Below are 17,491 nucleotides of genomic sequence, written 5' to 3'. Positions count from 1 at the left end.
CGCTACATAACCGAAAGCAGAGTCTTGAAGAGATATTTGTACATCCATGTTCATAACAGCATTACTCAGAACAGCTGAAACATGTAAACAACCCAAGTGTCCATCACCAGATGAATGGATAGGTAAAATGTGGCATGCAATATTATTTAGCCTTAAGGAAGGATATTCTGACAACATGGAGAAACTTTAAGAATACTGTGCTAAACTGAAAGAAGAGAGTCACACAAAGGTAAATACTGTACGATTCCAATTATATGAGGAACCTAGTCAAAAACCATAGAGACAGAAAGTGGAAGGAAGGTTGCCAGACGCTGGAGAGAAAGAAGATAGGGAGTTATTGTTTAATGGGTATAGTTTCAGTTTTGAAAGGTGAAAAGAGTTCTGGAGTTGGATAGTGGTAATGGTTATGTGACAATACGAATGTACTTAATACCACTGAAATGTCTATTTAAGAATGGCTAAGAGGTGGGGGCGCCTGGGTGGCACAGCGGTTAAGCGTCTGCCTTCGGCTCAGGGCGTGATCCCGGCGTTATGGGATCGAGCCCCACATCAGGCTCCTCCGCTATGAGCCTGCTTCTTCCTCTCCCACTCCCCCTGCTTGTGTTCCCTCTCTCGCCGGCTGTCTCTATCTCTGTCAAATAAATAAATAAAATCTTAAAAAAAAAAAAAACTGCTTAAAAAAAAAAAGAATGGCTAAGAGGATGGGGCACCTGGCTGGTTAAGTGGAAGAGCACATGACTCTTGATCTTGGGGTCGTGAGTCTGAGTCCCACACTGGGTGTAGAGATTACTTAAAAATAAAAAATCTTTTGGGGCGCCTGGGTGGCACAGCGGTTGAGCGTCTGCCTTTGGCTCAGGGCGTGATCCCAGCGTTATGGGATCGAGCCCCACATCAGTCTCCTCTGCTGCGAGCCTGCTTCTTCCTCTCCCATTCCCCCTGCTTGTGTTCCCTCTCTCGCTGGCTGTCTCTATCTCTGTCAAATAAATAAATAAAATCTTTAAAAAAAATTTTTTTTTTTTTTTGAAAAAAAAATGGTTAATGGGCACCTGGATGGCTCAGTTGGTTAAGCGTCCAACTCTTGCTTTTGGCTCAGGTCATGAACTCAGGGTTGTGAGACCGAGCCCTGTGGGGTTGTGAGACCAAGTCCCATGTCGGGCTCTGCACTGGGCATGGAGCCTGCTTGGGATTCTCTCTCTCCCTCTCCCTGCCCCCCTCCCTCTATAGAAAAAAAAAAAGGCTATGATGGTAAGATTTATGTATATGAATTTTACAATAAAAAAATTGAAAAAATAGATCAAAGATTTAAATGTAAGGGCTAAAACTCTAAAACTCTTTAAAAGGAAACATAAATGTAAATCTTTGTATCCTCAGATACAACTTCTTAGCTATGACACTAAGCACAAGCAACAAAAGAAAAATTAGATAAACTGGACTTTCATCAAAATTTAGAACTTCTTTATATCCATGAAGAAAGAAAGTGAAAAGGCAACCCACAAAACAGGAGAAAAATTTTATAAATCAATTACCTGATAATAGTTTAATATAGAGAATATACAAAGAATCCTTATAGCTCAACAATAAAGACAGTCCAATTTAAAAATGTGCAAAGGATATACTTTTCTCCAAAGAGGATATATATATATGGCCAATAAGCACATGAAGAAACACTCAGAATCATTGAGTAATTAAGAGAAATGCTAATCATAACCAGTGATACATCACCTGACACCTACCTAGGAAAGCTATAATCAAAATAATAAAGTAACAAGTGTTGATGATGATATGTAGAAACTGGAACTCTCATACAATGCTGATGGGAATGTAAAATAGTACAGCCTGTTTAGAAAACAGCCTAGTCGGGGCACCTGGGTGGCTCAGTCGTTAAGCGTCTGCCTTTGGCTCAGGGTGTGATCCCGGGGTCCTGGGATCCAGCCCCGCATTGGGCTCCCTGCTCTGCTGGGAGCCTGCTTCTTCCTTTCCCACTCCTCCTGCTTGTGTTCCCTCTCTCACTGGCTGTCTCTCTCTCTCTCTCTCTCTGTCAAATAAATAAAATCTTAAAAAAAAAAAAAAGAAAATATATGTTCAGACAAAAATTGAAAGCATCTGAAAAATACTGTTCACAGCAGTATTCTGAACAGTTAAAAAAAAAAAAAAAAAAGGAAACAACCCAAATGCCCATCAGCTGATAAATGGAAAAAAGAAAACGTGGTATACACACACAAAAGAACATCATTCAGTCATAAAAAGGAATTAAGGGGATGCCTGGGTGGCTCAGTTGATTCCAGCTCCAGTCAGGATCTCAGGGTTGTGAGATCAAGGCCAGCCAGCATCCAGCTCCTGGCAGGGTGTGGAACCTCCTCAAAATTCTCTTTCAATCCCTCTCCCTCTGCCCCTCCCTTCCCCCACCCTCACAGGCCCACATATTCACTCTGTCTTTAAAAAAAAAAAAAGAAAAAAGAATTAAGTACTGATACATACTGTAACTTGGATATAGTTTCTATAAACTGTAACCTGGATGTAGCCAGACACAAAAGGTCACACCTTGTATGATTCCATTTATACAAAATGTCCAGAACAGGCAAATCCATGTAAGTAGAAAGGGTGTAGGGGAAGCAGAAGAGTACTCCAGGAAGTCCAACATCCAGTGACAGTTTAATTAAAAAACTAGAGGGACGCCTAGGTGGTGCAGTGGGTTAAGAGTCCGACTCCAGGGGCGCCTGGGTGGCACAGCGGTTAAGCGTCTGCCTTCGGCTCAGGGCATGATCCCGGCGTTATGGGATCGAGCCCCACATCAGGCTCCTCTGCTGTGAGCCTGCTTCTTCCTCTCCCACTCCCCCTGCTTGTGTTCCCTCTCTCGCTGGCTGTCTCTATCTCTGTCAAATAAATAAATAAAATCTTTAAAAAAAAAAAAAAAAGAGTCCGACTCCTGCTTTCAGCTCAGGTCATGATCTCAGGGTTGTGAGATCCAGCCCCACGTGGGGCTCCCCACTCAGTGTGGAATCTGCTTAGGATGGTCTCTTCTCCCTCTGCCCCAACCCTCAAATACATAAATAAATCTTATAAATCTCAAAAATACCAACTGAGTTTTCACCAAAACCAATGAAAATTGATCTACACAACCACTTTATCATGGAATTTCCCCACAGGTGGGACAAAGAAAACCTATAAGCTTCCAGAAAGGAAACTGGCCACATATATAGGATCAGGAATCAGAATAGTTTTGGACTTAACAGCAATACTGGAAGCTAAAAGACAATGAAAATACTGACTATAAAAGTAAAAACAGTGCCACAGTAGTAGCCTCACCCCAGACTCTATGATTACAGGTCAGGTCATGTCCACAGTTCAGGCTAAGAAACTAATAACTCCTTTCCAAATGCCAATAAACAGTTTCAAGTTGTTCCTCAAAGTCTGAACAATTTTTCTTAACCTTATATTAATGTTGCATGTGACCTCATTCAATTTCACTTCCACAACAAGTTGTAGATTCAACAAAAGAGGAACTAAAATAAGACATGCATACTGAAAAATAAATTACTGCATAAGCAATGTTTTGGGATTGCCACTGTACATTAAATATATTTTATTTATTCAAGATTTGTCCTGTAGTGATAAATAAAGGGTATAACTATTTCTGTTTCGAGAAAGAATTCTACTTTTTTAGAATTGTTTTAAACCAACTTAATCAGTGTTTTAAACATTTGGAAAATGGTTTCAAATCACTCTTGAAATAGATATACTAAATATCATGGGAATTCACACTTTTAGAAAGTGCTCACGAATATGTATGATACACTGCTAGTAAGCTCAATGATTTCACAAAACAGATTTTACTATTTCTAGTCAACAAAAGTGAAGCACAATGCTTAAAGATACAAATAACCTGGGGCGCCTCGGTGGCTCAGTGGGTTAAGTGTCTGCCTTCGGCTCAGGTCATGATCTCAGGGTCCTGGGGTGGAGCCCTGCATTGGGCTCCCTGCTCAAGCGGGAGTCTGCTTCTCTCTCCCCCTCTCCCTCTGTGTGTGCGCGCTCTCTCTCTCTCAGATAAATAAAATCTTAAAAAAAAAAAAAAAGATACAACTATCTGGCCTACTACTAAACTGGCCTATTACTAAACTGAGTGATGATATATTATTGCCTTCATGCAATAAGTGAAGTAGGGTGGTTCCACAAGCAATTTCCATCACCTACAATAACCACCCTTATCAAAACATAAATAGTATTTTTAAATATGCAAAGATGTTAAGCTTAAAAATTAAAAGGAGAAGCTATCAGGGCACCTGGCTGTCTCAGTCCATGCAGTGTGTAACTCTTGATCTCAGAGTTGTGAATTTAAGCCCCATGATGGGCAGAGCTTACTTAATAAAAGACATATATATATTTTAAAGATTTTATTTATTTATTTGAGAGAGAGAGAGAGTGAGCACAAGCAGGTGGAGGGGCAGAGAGAGAGAGAGAAGCAGACTCCGTGATGAGCAGGGAGCCCAGTGCAGGGCTCCACCCCAGGACCCTGAGATCATGACCTGAGCTGAAGGCAGACACTTAACCGACTGAGCCACCCAGGTGCCCAATAAAAAAATATACTAAAAAAAAAAAAGAGAGAGAGAGAAGCTATTGCTTTAACACTAGATTCTAGTTTTAAGTAAGCTTTAACACTAGAGCTAAATGAGGTAATTCTTCTGAACGTTAAATTGGATAGTAAGTACACAGGAGTTGATCATATCAGCGTCTAAAATCTTTTATACTTTTGCATAAAGTATTTCATAATAAAAGATAAGTTTCAGAACTTTAATTACAGTTGTTTCCAAATATTTCTAAGAATAGAGACTCATGTATTTATACAGGATACTAGAGTTATCAAAATTAACTCAGAATAACACTAAATTAAAATTATGGCCTTGGTTTACTCCAAGAATAGCTGTAGAAAAGGCCATATTCCCCACAATACCTTGTGCTCTCCCTTTCCAATCAGGGCCTGGCAGAATGGTTCCTGTAAAGAAGGGTGGCAACAAGGGCCATTCTGTCACCAACAAGGTAGAGACCTGAGAATATACCATCAATATTCACAAGCGCGTCAATGGAGTGGGTTTCAAAAAGCGAGCCCCTTGGGCAGGGAGGGAGATCCAGAAACTTGCTATGAAGGAGATGGGAACTCCAGATGTGCACACTGATACTAGGCTCAACAAAGCTATCTGTGCCAAAGGAATAAGGAATGTTTCACACCGTATCTGTGTGCAGTTGTCCAGAAAACAGGATGAAGATTTGCCAAACAAGCTCTATACACTAGTTACCTATGTTACTTGTCACCACTTTCAAAAATCTACGAACAGTTAATGTGGATGAGAACTAATGGCTGATTATCAAATAAAAGCATAAAACTGAAGCAAAAAGGAAGAAGGGAACGAGGCAAGGAGGGAAGGAAGGAAGGGCCATATTCCCTAACTAGAAAAAGTGCTATGTGGTTACAATTACTGGGTTGAACTTCCTGTATCTATTTTAAGTAATGTTCTACATGACTGGCACTATTACTTTAAATAGTTTTTATCTAAATATTTATGCCAAATAAGAAGCCCTTTATTTTACCTTTTTTTTTTTTTTTTAATAATTCTGAGAACATCTACAAGGGGATGGGCATGATCCAGTGCAGGATGTCCAAGTCAGGACAATTAACGGCATACCCAGGGAAGGAAGAGCAAGAATGGTATCTATGCAGGCGCACTACAGCAGTGGGAGGTTGATTATATACTGGGAAATTGATCAAATGAGTAAATATATAAAGAATAACAGAAGCCAGGTTTCTCACTTTAAGAAAAGAATTAGGAACCAAAAGAGGGGTGCCTGGGTGGCTCAGTCAGTTTAGCATCCAATTCTTGATTTCAGCTCAGGTCATGATCTTAGGGTTGTGGGACTGAGCCCACATCAGACTCCACACTCAGTGCGGATTCCAGTTGACATCCTCTCTCTCCCTCTGCCCCTCCCCACCCCAAATAAATAAATATATCTCAAAAAACAAAAGGAATACTGAAAGGAAGAAATACAGGGTGAACCCTACGATATCAAACAGGAATTAGAAGTACCAATGTGAACTCATGGGTTTTTTTTACATATAAAAAGTGTATATGGAAATGTGTGTACTGTATGTACGTGTGTATCTGTACATACGTACACATATTCCCTAACTACATCCACTGATTACACTAAGAAACCCTGAAAGCAGTGAGATTCCAAGAGCAATGAGCACACCTAGCATCCAGATCTTGATTTCTAAATACTATTTTCCAGTAAACAGAACTGGAACTATAGTTCCAGTAAACAGAACTAGGAATCCTTGGAAAAAGAAATGATTACAAGGCTAGAGCAGGGTAAAAAAGAAAAAGCCAGAGCTATCTTGTGGTACCAAAATAAAGTACCCAAAGAATGATAAGAAAAAAAACAAACCAAACAAACTTGAGCGTTAAAATAAATGATAATAAATTATAATCCACCTAAATAAAATAGGAAATCATGACTCCATACAAATATACATTAAAAAATTAGTAAGTTAAAACTTTTGCATAATGGTGTGGTACCCAGACTCCAAAATAGCTCCCCATGATCCTTGACTCCTCGTATTCATACCCTTTAGTCATCTTTCCCATGTTGTACAAGGAGTGGTCTATGAAACCAAAAGAATATGGCAAAAGTGATGGTATGTCACTTCTGAGATCAGGTTATAAAAGATACCGTGGTTGCTTGCTCTCACGCGCTCTCTCTCTGGGGGCACTCTAAGGGAAGCCATGCCTTAAGCATACTCAGGCAGCTCTATGGAGAGACCCACGTGGCGAGGAAATGAATCCCTTAGTCCAATAACCCACAAGGAACTGAGATCTGCCAACAACCATGGGAGTGAACTTAGAGGGGATCTTCTAGCTTTCAGAGAACTGCAACCCCCGGCAACAGCTTGACTGCAACCTCAAAAATGACCCTGGGCCAGAATCACCTAGCTATAAACCATTCTCAGATTTCTGATCTTCAGAAACTGTGTGGTAATAAAAGTTTGTTTTAAGTAGCTAAGTTTTGGGGTACTTTCTTCTCTAGCAATATACAAGTAATATAAATAGGTTAAGTACATATTCTCAAAGTATCTCCCAACAAATTACTTATTCATCACAAAAGAAAAAGAATTAACTCTATAGTAGGGAACCCTGGTAGACATTACCTTAATCAAAAAATGAATGGAAGTGAAAATTCTCAGTAAGGGGTCAAATTGAAACTGCATACCACTTGACAGGATGCAACGAGAAGAATCCAACTAAAATCACACACCACTTGATAGGATGGAAAGAGAGCGACACAACATTGCTTCTGACATTCCTGCCAAAGACCCATGACCTAATCTGATCATAAGGAAACAAACCCAAACTGAGGGACACTGCAAAACAACTGGAGTCTAATGTTTGAAAAGTGTCAAGGTCAAGAAGCCAAGAAAAGGCTAAGGAATTAAAAGAGACCACATATAGATAACAAAATGGAACAAGTAACTCTGGACTGGATCTTCTCCTATAAAACAACTGGCAAAACTTGAATGGGGTCTGAGGATTATACGGCAGTAAGACCTCAATGGAAATTTCCTAATTTTGAAGGCTGTATTGTGATTATGTGGCAGAATGTCCTTGTTTCTAAGAAATATACATTAAAGTATTTAGGGTTGATGAAATATCACGTCAACAACTTACTCTGAAACGGCTAAAAAAATATATTCTAGGTATTGCATTTGCAACTTTGCAACTGTGGCAGTTAAGTCACAGTGATATTATTAAAAACTACCTTTTATGTAATCCATATTTCCTTTCTACTCATCCCCCACAGGCTTGCAGGATAAGTGACATTATCCTCATTCTACAGACAAGGAAGCTGAGAATGAAGAAAATCAGGGAAATGACTTGCCTAAGGCCACGGGCTAGCACAGACTCAACAGGCATGTTACTCCAAAATCCCATTTTTTTCACCATATCACTTGCTGTCAACATTCACTAAATGTTGTTGACAAAAACTGAATGCCTACTATGCATCGGACACTGGAAATATAATGAGTAAGACAAGGACTTTGCCCAGGAGAGCTCAGTCCAGATGAGGAGAATAATCAATCATGTCTACATACTAAGAAATAGTTCTACAGTGGAACCCTACTGCCTGCACGCCTGGGGCATGATACACAGAAAAGCCATTTCTCTTGGGTCTCCAAGGATGAATAAAGAATTCAGGAGAAAGGGGGTAGGGTGAGAAGACATTCTGTATAAGGAAAAGCACAAAGAGTAAAGGAAAATGATTCTGAAAAGGATCAATTAGAACTGTTTGAATTACAGCAGTATTTCTCATGAAACACTAATATGTATTACAGGAATAAAAGTGGCAATATTTTTTGTCCTAAATTTTAATCACTTTTAATACATGCTTTTAAGAAATACTATATATTTCTACAGATTTAAGGCAATAATTTGCCTCAAGAATCTAGAACATAAAGCAAACGATGTTCATCTGTGTTGTGATGCACAAACAGCATTTAATCATGGATATTATTGTCAATTTGACTCCACTGATCTATCTAGTTTCTTGTCCTAATTCAATATATATTTGAGATTTAATTAAAGCTTACTATGTATTAAGTATTCCGACTACACTAACCCACTCCTCAGAGTTATAACTAGAATACGAAAGTTCTTTTTTAAAGATTTTATTTATTCCAGAGAGAAAGAGAGAACACAGAGGGGGGGCATGACAAAGGGGGAAAGAGAGAGTCACGTAAGCAGACTCTGCTCTGAGCACGAAGCCCAATGCAGGGCTCAAGCCCCTCAATGTGAGATCATGACATAAGCCAAGAGTCAGATGCTTAAGCGACTGCACCACCCAGGTGCTCCTTAAAAAAAAAAAAAAAAAAAAAGTTGTGGGTTTTTTGTTTTAATTTTATTTATTTGTCAGAGAGAGAGAGAGAGAACAGGCAGGGGAACAGCAGGCAGAGGGAGAAGCAGGCTCCGCACCGAGCCAGGAGCCCGATGTAGGACTTGATTCCAGGACCCTGGGTTCATGACCTGAGCTGAAGGCAGATGCTTAACCAACTGAGCCACCCAGGCTGTCCCTAAAATATGGAAGTTTAAAATTAAAAAATCCTTCGAGGGCACCTAGGTGGCTCAGTTGGTTAAGCGTCTGCCTTCAGCTCAGGTCATGATCCTGGGGGCCAGGGATCGAGCCCTGAGTCAGGCTCCCTGCTCAGCAGGGAGCCAGCTTCTCCTTTTCCCTCTGCCACCCCCCACCCCCTGCTTGTGATCTCTGGCTCTATCTCTCTGCCAAATAAATGAGTAAAATCTTTTTTAAAAAAGTATTTATTAAAAAAAAAAAAGAAAAAAGAAAAAAAAGTCCTTTGATTCTTAAGCCTCCCAAATCAAATTATTTTGAAATAAACATGAGCAAAGCATGTTTTTTTTAAATTAGGTGACCTGTCTATATCTACCCAAGAGACAATTAATAATGTTGATAATAGCCTAACTGCATGAATACAGCCAAATATGTAGTTTGTATTCTTTTGCTACAGTGTATCTGTTTTTTGTTTTTTTTAAAGATTTTATTTATTTATTTGACAGAGAGACAGCCACCAAGACAGGGAACATAAGCAGGGGGAGTGGGAGAGGAAGAAGCAGGCTCCCAGCGGAGGAGCCCGATGTGGGGCTCGATCCCAGAACGCTGGGATCATGCCGTGAGCCGAAGGCAGACGCTTAACGACTGCGCCACCCACGTGCCCCAACAGTGCACCTGTTTGAAACAAATTTTCATATTATACTGTAACGAAAACATACAGTAACACATTTCATGCAGCCCTTGATGAAGATCTCTTTTATCATTTAAAAAAATTACCATTTTTAGTTTGCTCCTTCACAAGAAAATGACGATGATGCTTCGTCTTAATATATTTTTTAATTTACCTAATTTTGTGCTTCTGATATTATATTTTGATTACATATTTTAATTAATTTAGCCACGACCATTTGTGCTGTCAATCTTAATCCAAGTGTGCACTGTTTCACAAACTCTTATTTGTATCCATCCATAGTATCAGTTTGAAAAACATTCTGATAAAGTTGGGAAACACTACATATGAAGGAGGAGACAGCAGTTTATCTTCAGAAGCTAAGGGAAACAAGTGATAACAATGTGACTGTTATGAAAATTAAATAAAAACTGAGGAGGTGTCCATCGAATCTGGCAATTAAGTAATCACCAGTGACCTTACTAAGCAGTCCCAGAACAGTGAATCGACTATTCTTTTAAGAATTCTGGGGGGCATCTGGGGGGCGCAGTTGTTAAGCATCTGCCTTTGGCTCAGGGCGTGATCCCAGGGTCCTGGGATCGAGCCCCACATCAGGCTCCTCCGCTAGGAGCCTGCTTCTTCCTCTCCCACTCCCCCTGCTCGTGTTCCCTCTCTCGCCGTCTCTCTCTGTCAAATAAATAAATAAAATCTTAAAAAAAAAAAAAAAGAATTTTGGCACTGAAATGCCAGAGTTAGGAGGTATACAGAAGAGGAAGGAATCAGTTGATGTGGACTAGGGAAGTTATAAAGTTTTTTGTTGTTGTTTTTTTAGGATGGGGTAATCTTGAATAAGCTTGGATGTCGAGGGGACTCAGAAGAGGCTGGAACTAGGAGAGCAGAGGCAACTACTCGAGAGCAAGGACCTGGCAGGAAGAATAGGAAAGCATAAGTTAGCTTGACAAAGGGAAAAGTATAGCTTCTGCAGAGACAAGAAGGAAGAAGAGTGATGACTAAGGTAAATTCCGAGTAATGTCTGGCTAGAGTCAAGACTGCATGAATCTGAATCCTGGCTCTTCTTAGCATACCATATAATCATAGGCAAGTTTGTTTACTTCTCCAAGCATCTGTTTTCCCGTCTAACCTGGGGAGAACAGAATTCTCATAGGGTTGTTCAGAAGATTCAGTAATTCTTTTTTTTTTTTTTTAAGGTTTTATTTATTTATTTGACAGAGAGAGAGTATAAGCAGGGGGAGCAGCAGGCAGAGGGAGAAGGAGAAGCAGGCTCCCTGCTGATCAGAGAGCCTGATGCAGGGCTAGATCCCAGCATCCTGAGATCATGACCTGAGTGGAAGGTAGATGCTTAACTGACTGAGCCACCCAGGCGTCCCAGAAGATTCAGTAATTCTGAAACTGAGTGAGTACTATAAAGATGGTAGCTATATAGTTTTTTTTTTTTAAGGATTTTATTTATTTATTTGACAGAGAGAGACAGCCAGCAAGAGAGGGAACAGAAACAGGGAGAGTGGGAGAGGAAGAAGCAGGCTCCTAGCGGAGAAGCCTGATATGGGGCTCGATCCCAGAACACTGGGATCACGCCCTGAGCCGAAGACAGATGCTTAACGACTGCACCACCCAGGCGCCCCTAGTTTTTGTTTTTGTTCTTAAAGGCCTCAAAGGAAATCTGAAAGAATTCACATACAAGATTTCTATTTTCTCTGTAGAATAGGTAACTGGGTCACCAACTCACATTAAAACAGTGTGTTTAAGGACATAAGACAATGATTCTTAATCTTGTGGAGGTTAAAAAACCCATTTAACTCTGATGAAAGATATACGGAGGACAAACATCCAAACTTTGTATAGTTTTAAGGGAGTTCATACACACCTCTTCAACAATAAAAAGAGATGTTGAGGAAAAGATCTTCTTGTTCCAAGGCACAGTTTGAATACCCAATTATTTGAACAAAAGAAAAAGACTGCATCCTTTGGATTTACGTACCTAACAGCTACATAAAGGTATACGGTCTACCAGAAAAGACACCGGACATAGTCAAGAAACCCAGGTTCTTGATCCAGCCCTAGAAAGTCGCATGGCCTTTTCAGACAGTAGCTCTGAGATGTGCTGCAGTCCTAACATTTTATGATTCTATTAATTGAAATCTCACTTGACTCTGCAGACAGAAGAAATGGTACTTATTTTCCTATGTCATAGTTAAATATGATTTTGAAGGTTAGCCTGGGAATCTAACCACCAAAACTTTATTTCTACAGAAAAAACAAGTATGCTCCTGCATTTCTGGGATGAGGCTGCAGAGGTTCCTGGCAGCATCAGGCATGAGTCAGGTATTCCTATCCTGGGAACTGCCTAGGATATTTTAGCAGCCCTCTCTCTGGACTAAAATATCCAGAATTGGACTTTGTCAAAACTTCCTCCTTGTCAGTCAGCTATACAGTAATATACACTGAGAGAGTTTAAAGCAAACCTCGATTAACAGTTATCCTTCAATGATGGCTGTTTAAATTAACATTTAAACAGCAACCTGGAAGAGCCAAAGAAAAGTTTCTCAATCCAATGAGCTTATGTAAAACAAAGAATCATTTCTTAATGAAAAATTAAAAAAAGAAATCTTCCCAGAGGTTTCAAGAACCTTATCTTTTGGAGTAAGAAGGCATATCTGCTTTCTAAGATAGATCTAATTCAAACAGCCATTTTCAGTAAACCACTTATTAAAGTTCACAGTACTCCACAGAACAATTTGATAATTTGTTTTGTCATTTTGACAGGAATTCACTTCACCTTTACGTCAATAACACTAATGTAACATATGGTATCACACTTACAGTACAGTATTTTAAATACTTTTTTAGAAGATTTTATTTATTTATTTGAGAGAGAGAGCACGAGCAGGGGGAGGGGCCGAGGGAGAGGGACAAGGAGACTCCACTGCTGAGCTCGATCCAGGACCCAGGGATCATGACCTGAGCTGACAGACGCGTAACCGGCTGAGCCACCAGGCACCTCTAAAATAATTATTTTTTATATTTGGTACTATTACAGTGTTACAAAGGTAAGAATCATCCTTTTGTAATCTTCCAATCTTAAAACATTTTGAAAGTATGCAGTATACAGAAAGATGATTCACAACATGAAACAGAGCATAATGAAGAGTAAGACACAAACTTCTACCTGGGATCAATCTCATCTACTAAATTGGCTTTCCCTATGACCTCACACATAACCAAGGAAAACCTCAGCAAGGAAGTTAATCAACAGTTTACAAAAACTACTTCATCTTGCCCATCTACATAAAGCAATAAACTTTTGAAACTTTAAAAAAGATAGCAAGTATGGTTTAAATCGTTTAATCCTTACACTCCTTTTTTTTTAATCCTTATACTCCTGATTGCTTACTGAACCTCAATCTTTTAAGGTTAATTCACAAATTAAACTGGTGCCTACCAACCTACCAGAAATGTGTTATTGTTTTTAATTTGAATTGGTTGCCAAAAATCTGGATTTGTGGCTTTCCTTTTGAAGGGGGAAAAAAGGAAGATCTGGCAACACTGGGCCCATAGATCCTGACAATAGCAACATTTGGAGAGAGCAGGATAGCAGCTGCCCTCTTCTGATAGCGTATGTAATTTCTAGTTCCCCCCAATTCTCTTTGCTCACTTTGGTTGAAATCAGAGTTTGAAATCTTTGTTCTACTGAGGTTGTGGGGTTTTTTCCCGCCCCTCTTGAGGGGTATCTTTTGAGGGGTCTTAAAGAAGCTAGCTATAAAAATCTTTATCACAGAAACAGAATAAATCAAGTGACGATCCTGGCATTAAAGCCATATACACCAAATGTTAATTATAAATAACAGGATACCACTAAAATATACAAGCACTATGACTGTTAAGAAAATAGCTTTTAGTATCCTAACTTTGGTCTGTCTTCAACTCCTCAAAGAATCAAGACATTCAGTCTTCTACCCTTCCACAGAATAAAGAAATTAACCCCGTGTTTCAATATTATGGCACTCTAAGAGTACCCCAAAGCCTCCTGCATCTGTATAACAAAAGAAGAAAAACAGGAAGTAAAAAAGGTCTCTGATCAGTCAAAGAGACCACACAGTTCACAGAACACATGAAGCCCTCGTCACTCAGAGCCTACTGGATCTTATTTTAGACATAATTTTAATAAGCTCCGTGATCTGGTTTCCCAGCCCACAACAGATGAGATGCAGCCAACTGGAAAAGGGCTGGGGGTGGTGCTGCAAGAGGCAGACACTCAAAGCATCAAAATCAAAGCTGAAGACCTATAAAGTCAGCAGAAAACCTCAAAACACAGCAGGCTAGGACCATTTGGTATAGATACAAACAAGCCCAGAGGGTCCCAATCCCTGCACAGAACTATACTGGATATTCATAATGACCTTCTCCGGTACACTCTGTTAAAGCATAGGTCAGGAGATTTTAAAGTGTGTATCAAAATAAAGTCCATCAAAAGCTTCTGCCAAAAAGACAATGCATTTAAAGGACTGTCAAATTCACAGAACACTATTTCCCCATCAAAGAAACAAGATACTGAATTCCTAAAGACGCCACATGTCCAATTTGTTATCAGCAAAATTTTATTAGAACCCAGATACAGCAGTTCATGATATCTAAAGTTAACAGAGTATTTAAGTAGAACTATTTATTCAGAGAATGATAATTGGGAAGGTTCAAGGCCAAGATCAATTATATAAGCCAACTAAGTTTTTTGGGGATTCCATTGTAGATACATACATTATTAGGGCCAAAAAGAAGACAGGAAGGGCTAGTCTTATCCATACCTAGGTAAGTCTGCATTCAACTTAAAATTGGTATTACACAAAAAAATTTGAGGGAAAAGTATCCATTTTGTTTCCACAATCTTATTGACTAGTATACCAAAAATAAATTTTATTTTTCTAATCCCTGCCAGTCTCAGAAGTTGAGCCATACTTTGAGGAGGGCTCTAGGTTATAAACCAGGGGGGAAAAGGTTAATACTGAGTTTTAAAAGTTCAAAGTATCAGTGCCTAAACTTGATTTTCCCTATTAAAACTTTTTTATAAGAAGATATTTTAGAGAAGATCTACAGAATATGTAGTAACTCAAAAGAAACCACATTACTGAGGCAAGTATATTAGAAGATTAAAATACATGTTTTGAATTACCTTCTTCTCTGAAAAAATGTAACACTTATCAACTAATGTAGAGATTAAAGGGTATATTTCTTGATCTTTAAGTTATCACATATACTCCTCTTCAGCTTTTAAAATAAGAACATGGGGGAGAAGGGGAGTAAAAAAAAAAAAAAAAAACACAGTCTTCTACAGTTACAATCCTCATTGGTAACTTCCCAATTAGACCATATAAGAACACAGTTAACTACTAAAAACCTTAAAACTACATATATATTTTTATTTGGATGATGATTCCTCAGTGTGCTCCTGCCCCTTAAACAGTTCTTTAAGAAATCTTCGGTGAAGTTTCAAGCTCTTTTTAACAACCTGCTTCATTTTAATACAAGATTTACTCTGTCTGAAGTCTGCCCTTCTTCATTTGTTAGAAATCAGAGAAGTCCAAACAAGTTGGTAAGAATCTAACCTAATTTACAATAACCATTGGGATTAATTCCACATTAAAGGTCTCTGATCATGAATGAAATGAACACCGACTGCAAACTGAGGTGTTTTAATTGTCCAACAGTCTGCATTTTCCCTGAGTTAAGCACAAGGTGAATATTTTCTTCCCCTTGCACCTCCATCCCATTCCTCCCTATGGATAACCCCAGGATCTATTTGTAAGTGGCTAGAGATTTAACAGAGCTTCTCCAAATAGCCAAGTAAAACACCAAACAAAAATCACCAGTTCTTCCCCACTTTTAAGACATGATACTGAGAGGCACTAGGAGTGTTACAATATTGGGGGGACCCTGAATTTTAAGCCAAGCCCATAATATAGAAGAAGTACAAGGAAAACCTTCATACAAATAACTAAATAACCCTTCATCTAAAAGGGCAAAGACATCCTTTCAAATGGAAAAATCGAGCAAAATTCCTTCTAAATTAAAAGGGTCTCCCTGAACATCTCACGTAATTTAAGCGTTAAAATCCATTGTATGGAGACTGTAAAAAGAAACTCTGTGTAATTCCTTCAGTGGTTTTCAACGTTCAGGTTTCTACCTCTACCCTTGAAATTTTAACAGCTTTTCTATTAGATCCATTCCTGTAAAAGTGTAGTTTCTGACTACATTTGGCAACCTCAAAGAATAAAACGCTTCTCTTTCCACTTCCCCCCTCCCTCAAAAGAGTCATGGGGGTTTTTTTTGTTTTGTTTTTGTTTTTCCTTCTGAACTTCCTACTCTAAGTTTCTGGACGAGTACAGTGGACCGAAGAGTGCGGCCGCCAAGAGGTAAGTGAACTCAAGAAATACTTGTGGATCGGACAAAAAGGCTTCCTCCGTCTGCCTGAGACATGGGCTCCAAGCTCAGACGGTTCTGTGGAGGGAACCAGGGCAGGTGGGCGGGTGTGGGCGGGAGGGGGGCAGGGGGACACGGGCAACATGGGGCGAGGAGCCCTTTCGACCTCTGTCAATGGGGCAGCTCAACGCCCCAGCCCCAGCTCCCCCTCCCGGCACGGCCGGACAATGGCCCTCTAGCGCAGCAGTCCCAAGCCGGGCAGAGGCCCTGGGACTCCATACCACGCGGGGCCTAGAAAAGAGGCCAGGGAGGAACGCTGAGCGGACGAGCGCACCTCCGGCCTAAGCGCGGGCTGCGCGCCGGGGCCTCCACGGGCGCCATCACTGGGAGTGGGGTGTGAAGGGCGCCCGGCAGGACCATCGCCGCCGGCAGCCGGGTCCGAAGAGGCCGCGAGCCAGGCGGAGGCGACGGCGGGAAGTGCAGGCCGCAGCCTGCTCAGCTGGCCCGCCCAGCGGCCGGAACCCTCAGCCGACCTCCGGCCGCTTACCTTGTGGATTCTCTTCAGAGCCATCGTGGGAGGCGGGTGGCGGTGGCCCCCGGGGCGGGGACGGGGACAGGGGAGGGACGGGGAAGGGGCGAGGGGGCGCGAGGCCGCCTCGGTGATCGCGGGTCGGCCGGAGAAGATGGGGAGTTCGGGAGCGCGGGTCCGGCAGGACGGACTGAGGGCCGGGGCCCACTTGGCTCCTGAGCCTGCCGCAGCGGTCACCGCATCACCCGGCGGCGGCCCCTTTATGCGCTGCCGTCCGAGCCGCCGCCGCCGCTACCGCCGCCGCCGCCGTAGCTGCCTCTTCCACCTAATCTCAGCGCCGCCTCCTCAGCCGCCGTGGATCCCTCCGCCGGGGAGCAAGAGCCCAGGCCTCGGGCTCGGCCGGCGCCGCTCAGTCGGACAGCCAGAGGGACTGCCTGCTGCAGGTGGACGGAGGGACGCGCGGGCGGACGGGCGGGCGGCGCCGCCGGGGTGGGGCCGCCGGAGCGCGGGGTGGGCCCAGGCCGAGGGGCAGGTCGGGAGGCGCGGGGATTGGCGGGCTAGGGGAGGGAGGGCCGGACCGCGCCGGCGGCGGAGGGATACGGGCCGCCCCTGTGAGTAGCTTACGCGCCGTCGCCTTCGCCGCCACGGCCGCCGAGAGGATGACGCCGCGGAGCGCAGGGAAGAGGTCTCGCGAGATTCGTGGAGCGGGCCGTAGATGCTCGCGCGCCGGGACCCTTGAGTCCCTTGCC

At 41.7% G+C, this 17,491-nt stretch overlaps 1 protein-coding gene across 1 annotated transcript in view; it reads right to left on the bottom strand.

Annotated features, from left to right (window-relative positions):
- Positions 1 to 17,237, bottom strand: part of UBE2D2 (ubiquitin conjugating enzyme E2 D2) — a 57,914-nt gene extending 40,677 nt beyond the window's left edge. The window contains exon 1 of the mRNA XM_026508119.4: positions 16,761 to 17,237. Coding sequence (XP_026363904.1) covers positions 16,761 to 16,784 — 24 coding nt within the window. The 5' untranslated portion in view covers positions 16,785 to 17,237. The remainder of the gene's footprint in view (positions 1 to 16,760) is intronic.
- Positions 17,238 to 17,491: the final 254 nt, after the last annotated feature.

The sequence above is a fragment of the Ursus arctos genome, unplaced genomic scaffold (assembly GCF_023065955.2).
Source record: "Ursus arctos isolate Adak ecotype North America unplaced genomic scaffold, UrsArc2.0 scaffold_5, whole genome shotgun sequence".
Classification (NCBI taxonomy): domain Eukaryota; kingdom Metazoa; phylum Chordata; class Mammalia; order Carnivora; family Ursidae; genus Ursus; species Ursus arctos.
Note: the sequence above shows the minus strand (reverse complement) of the source record. Positions and strands in the feature narration are given on the sequence as shown.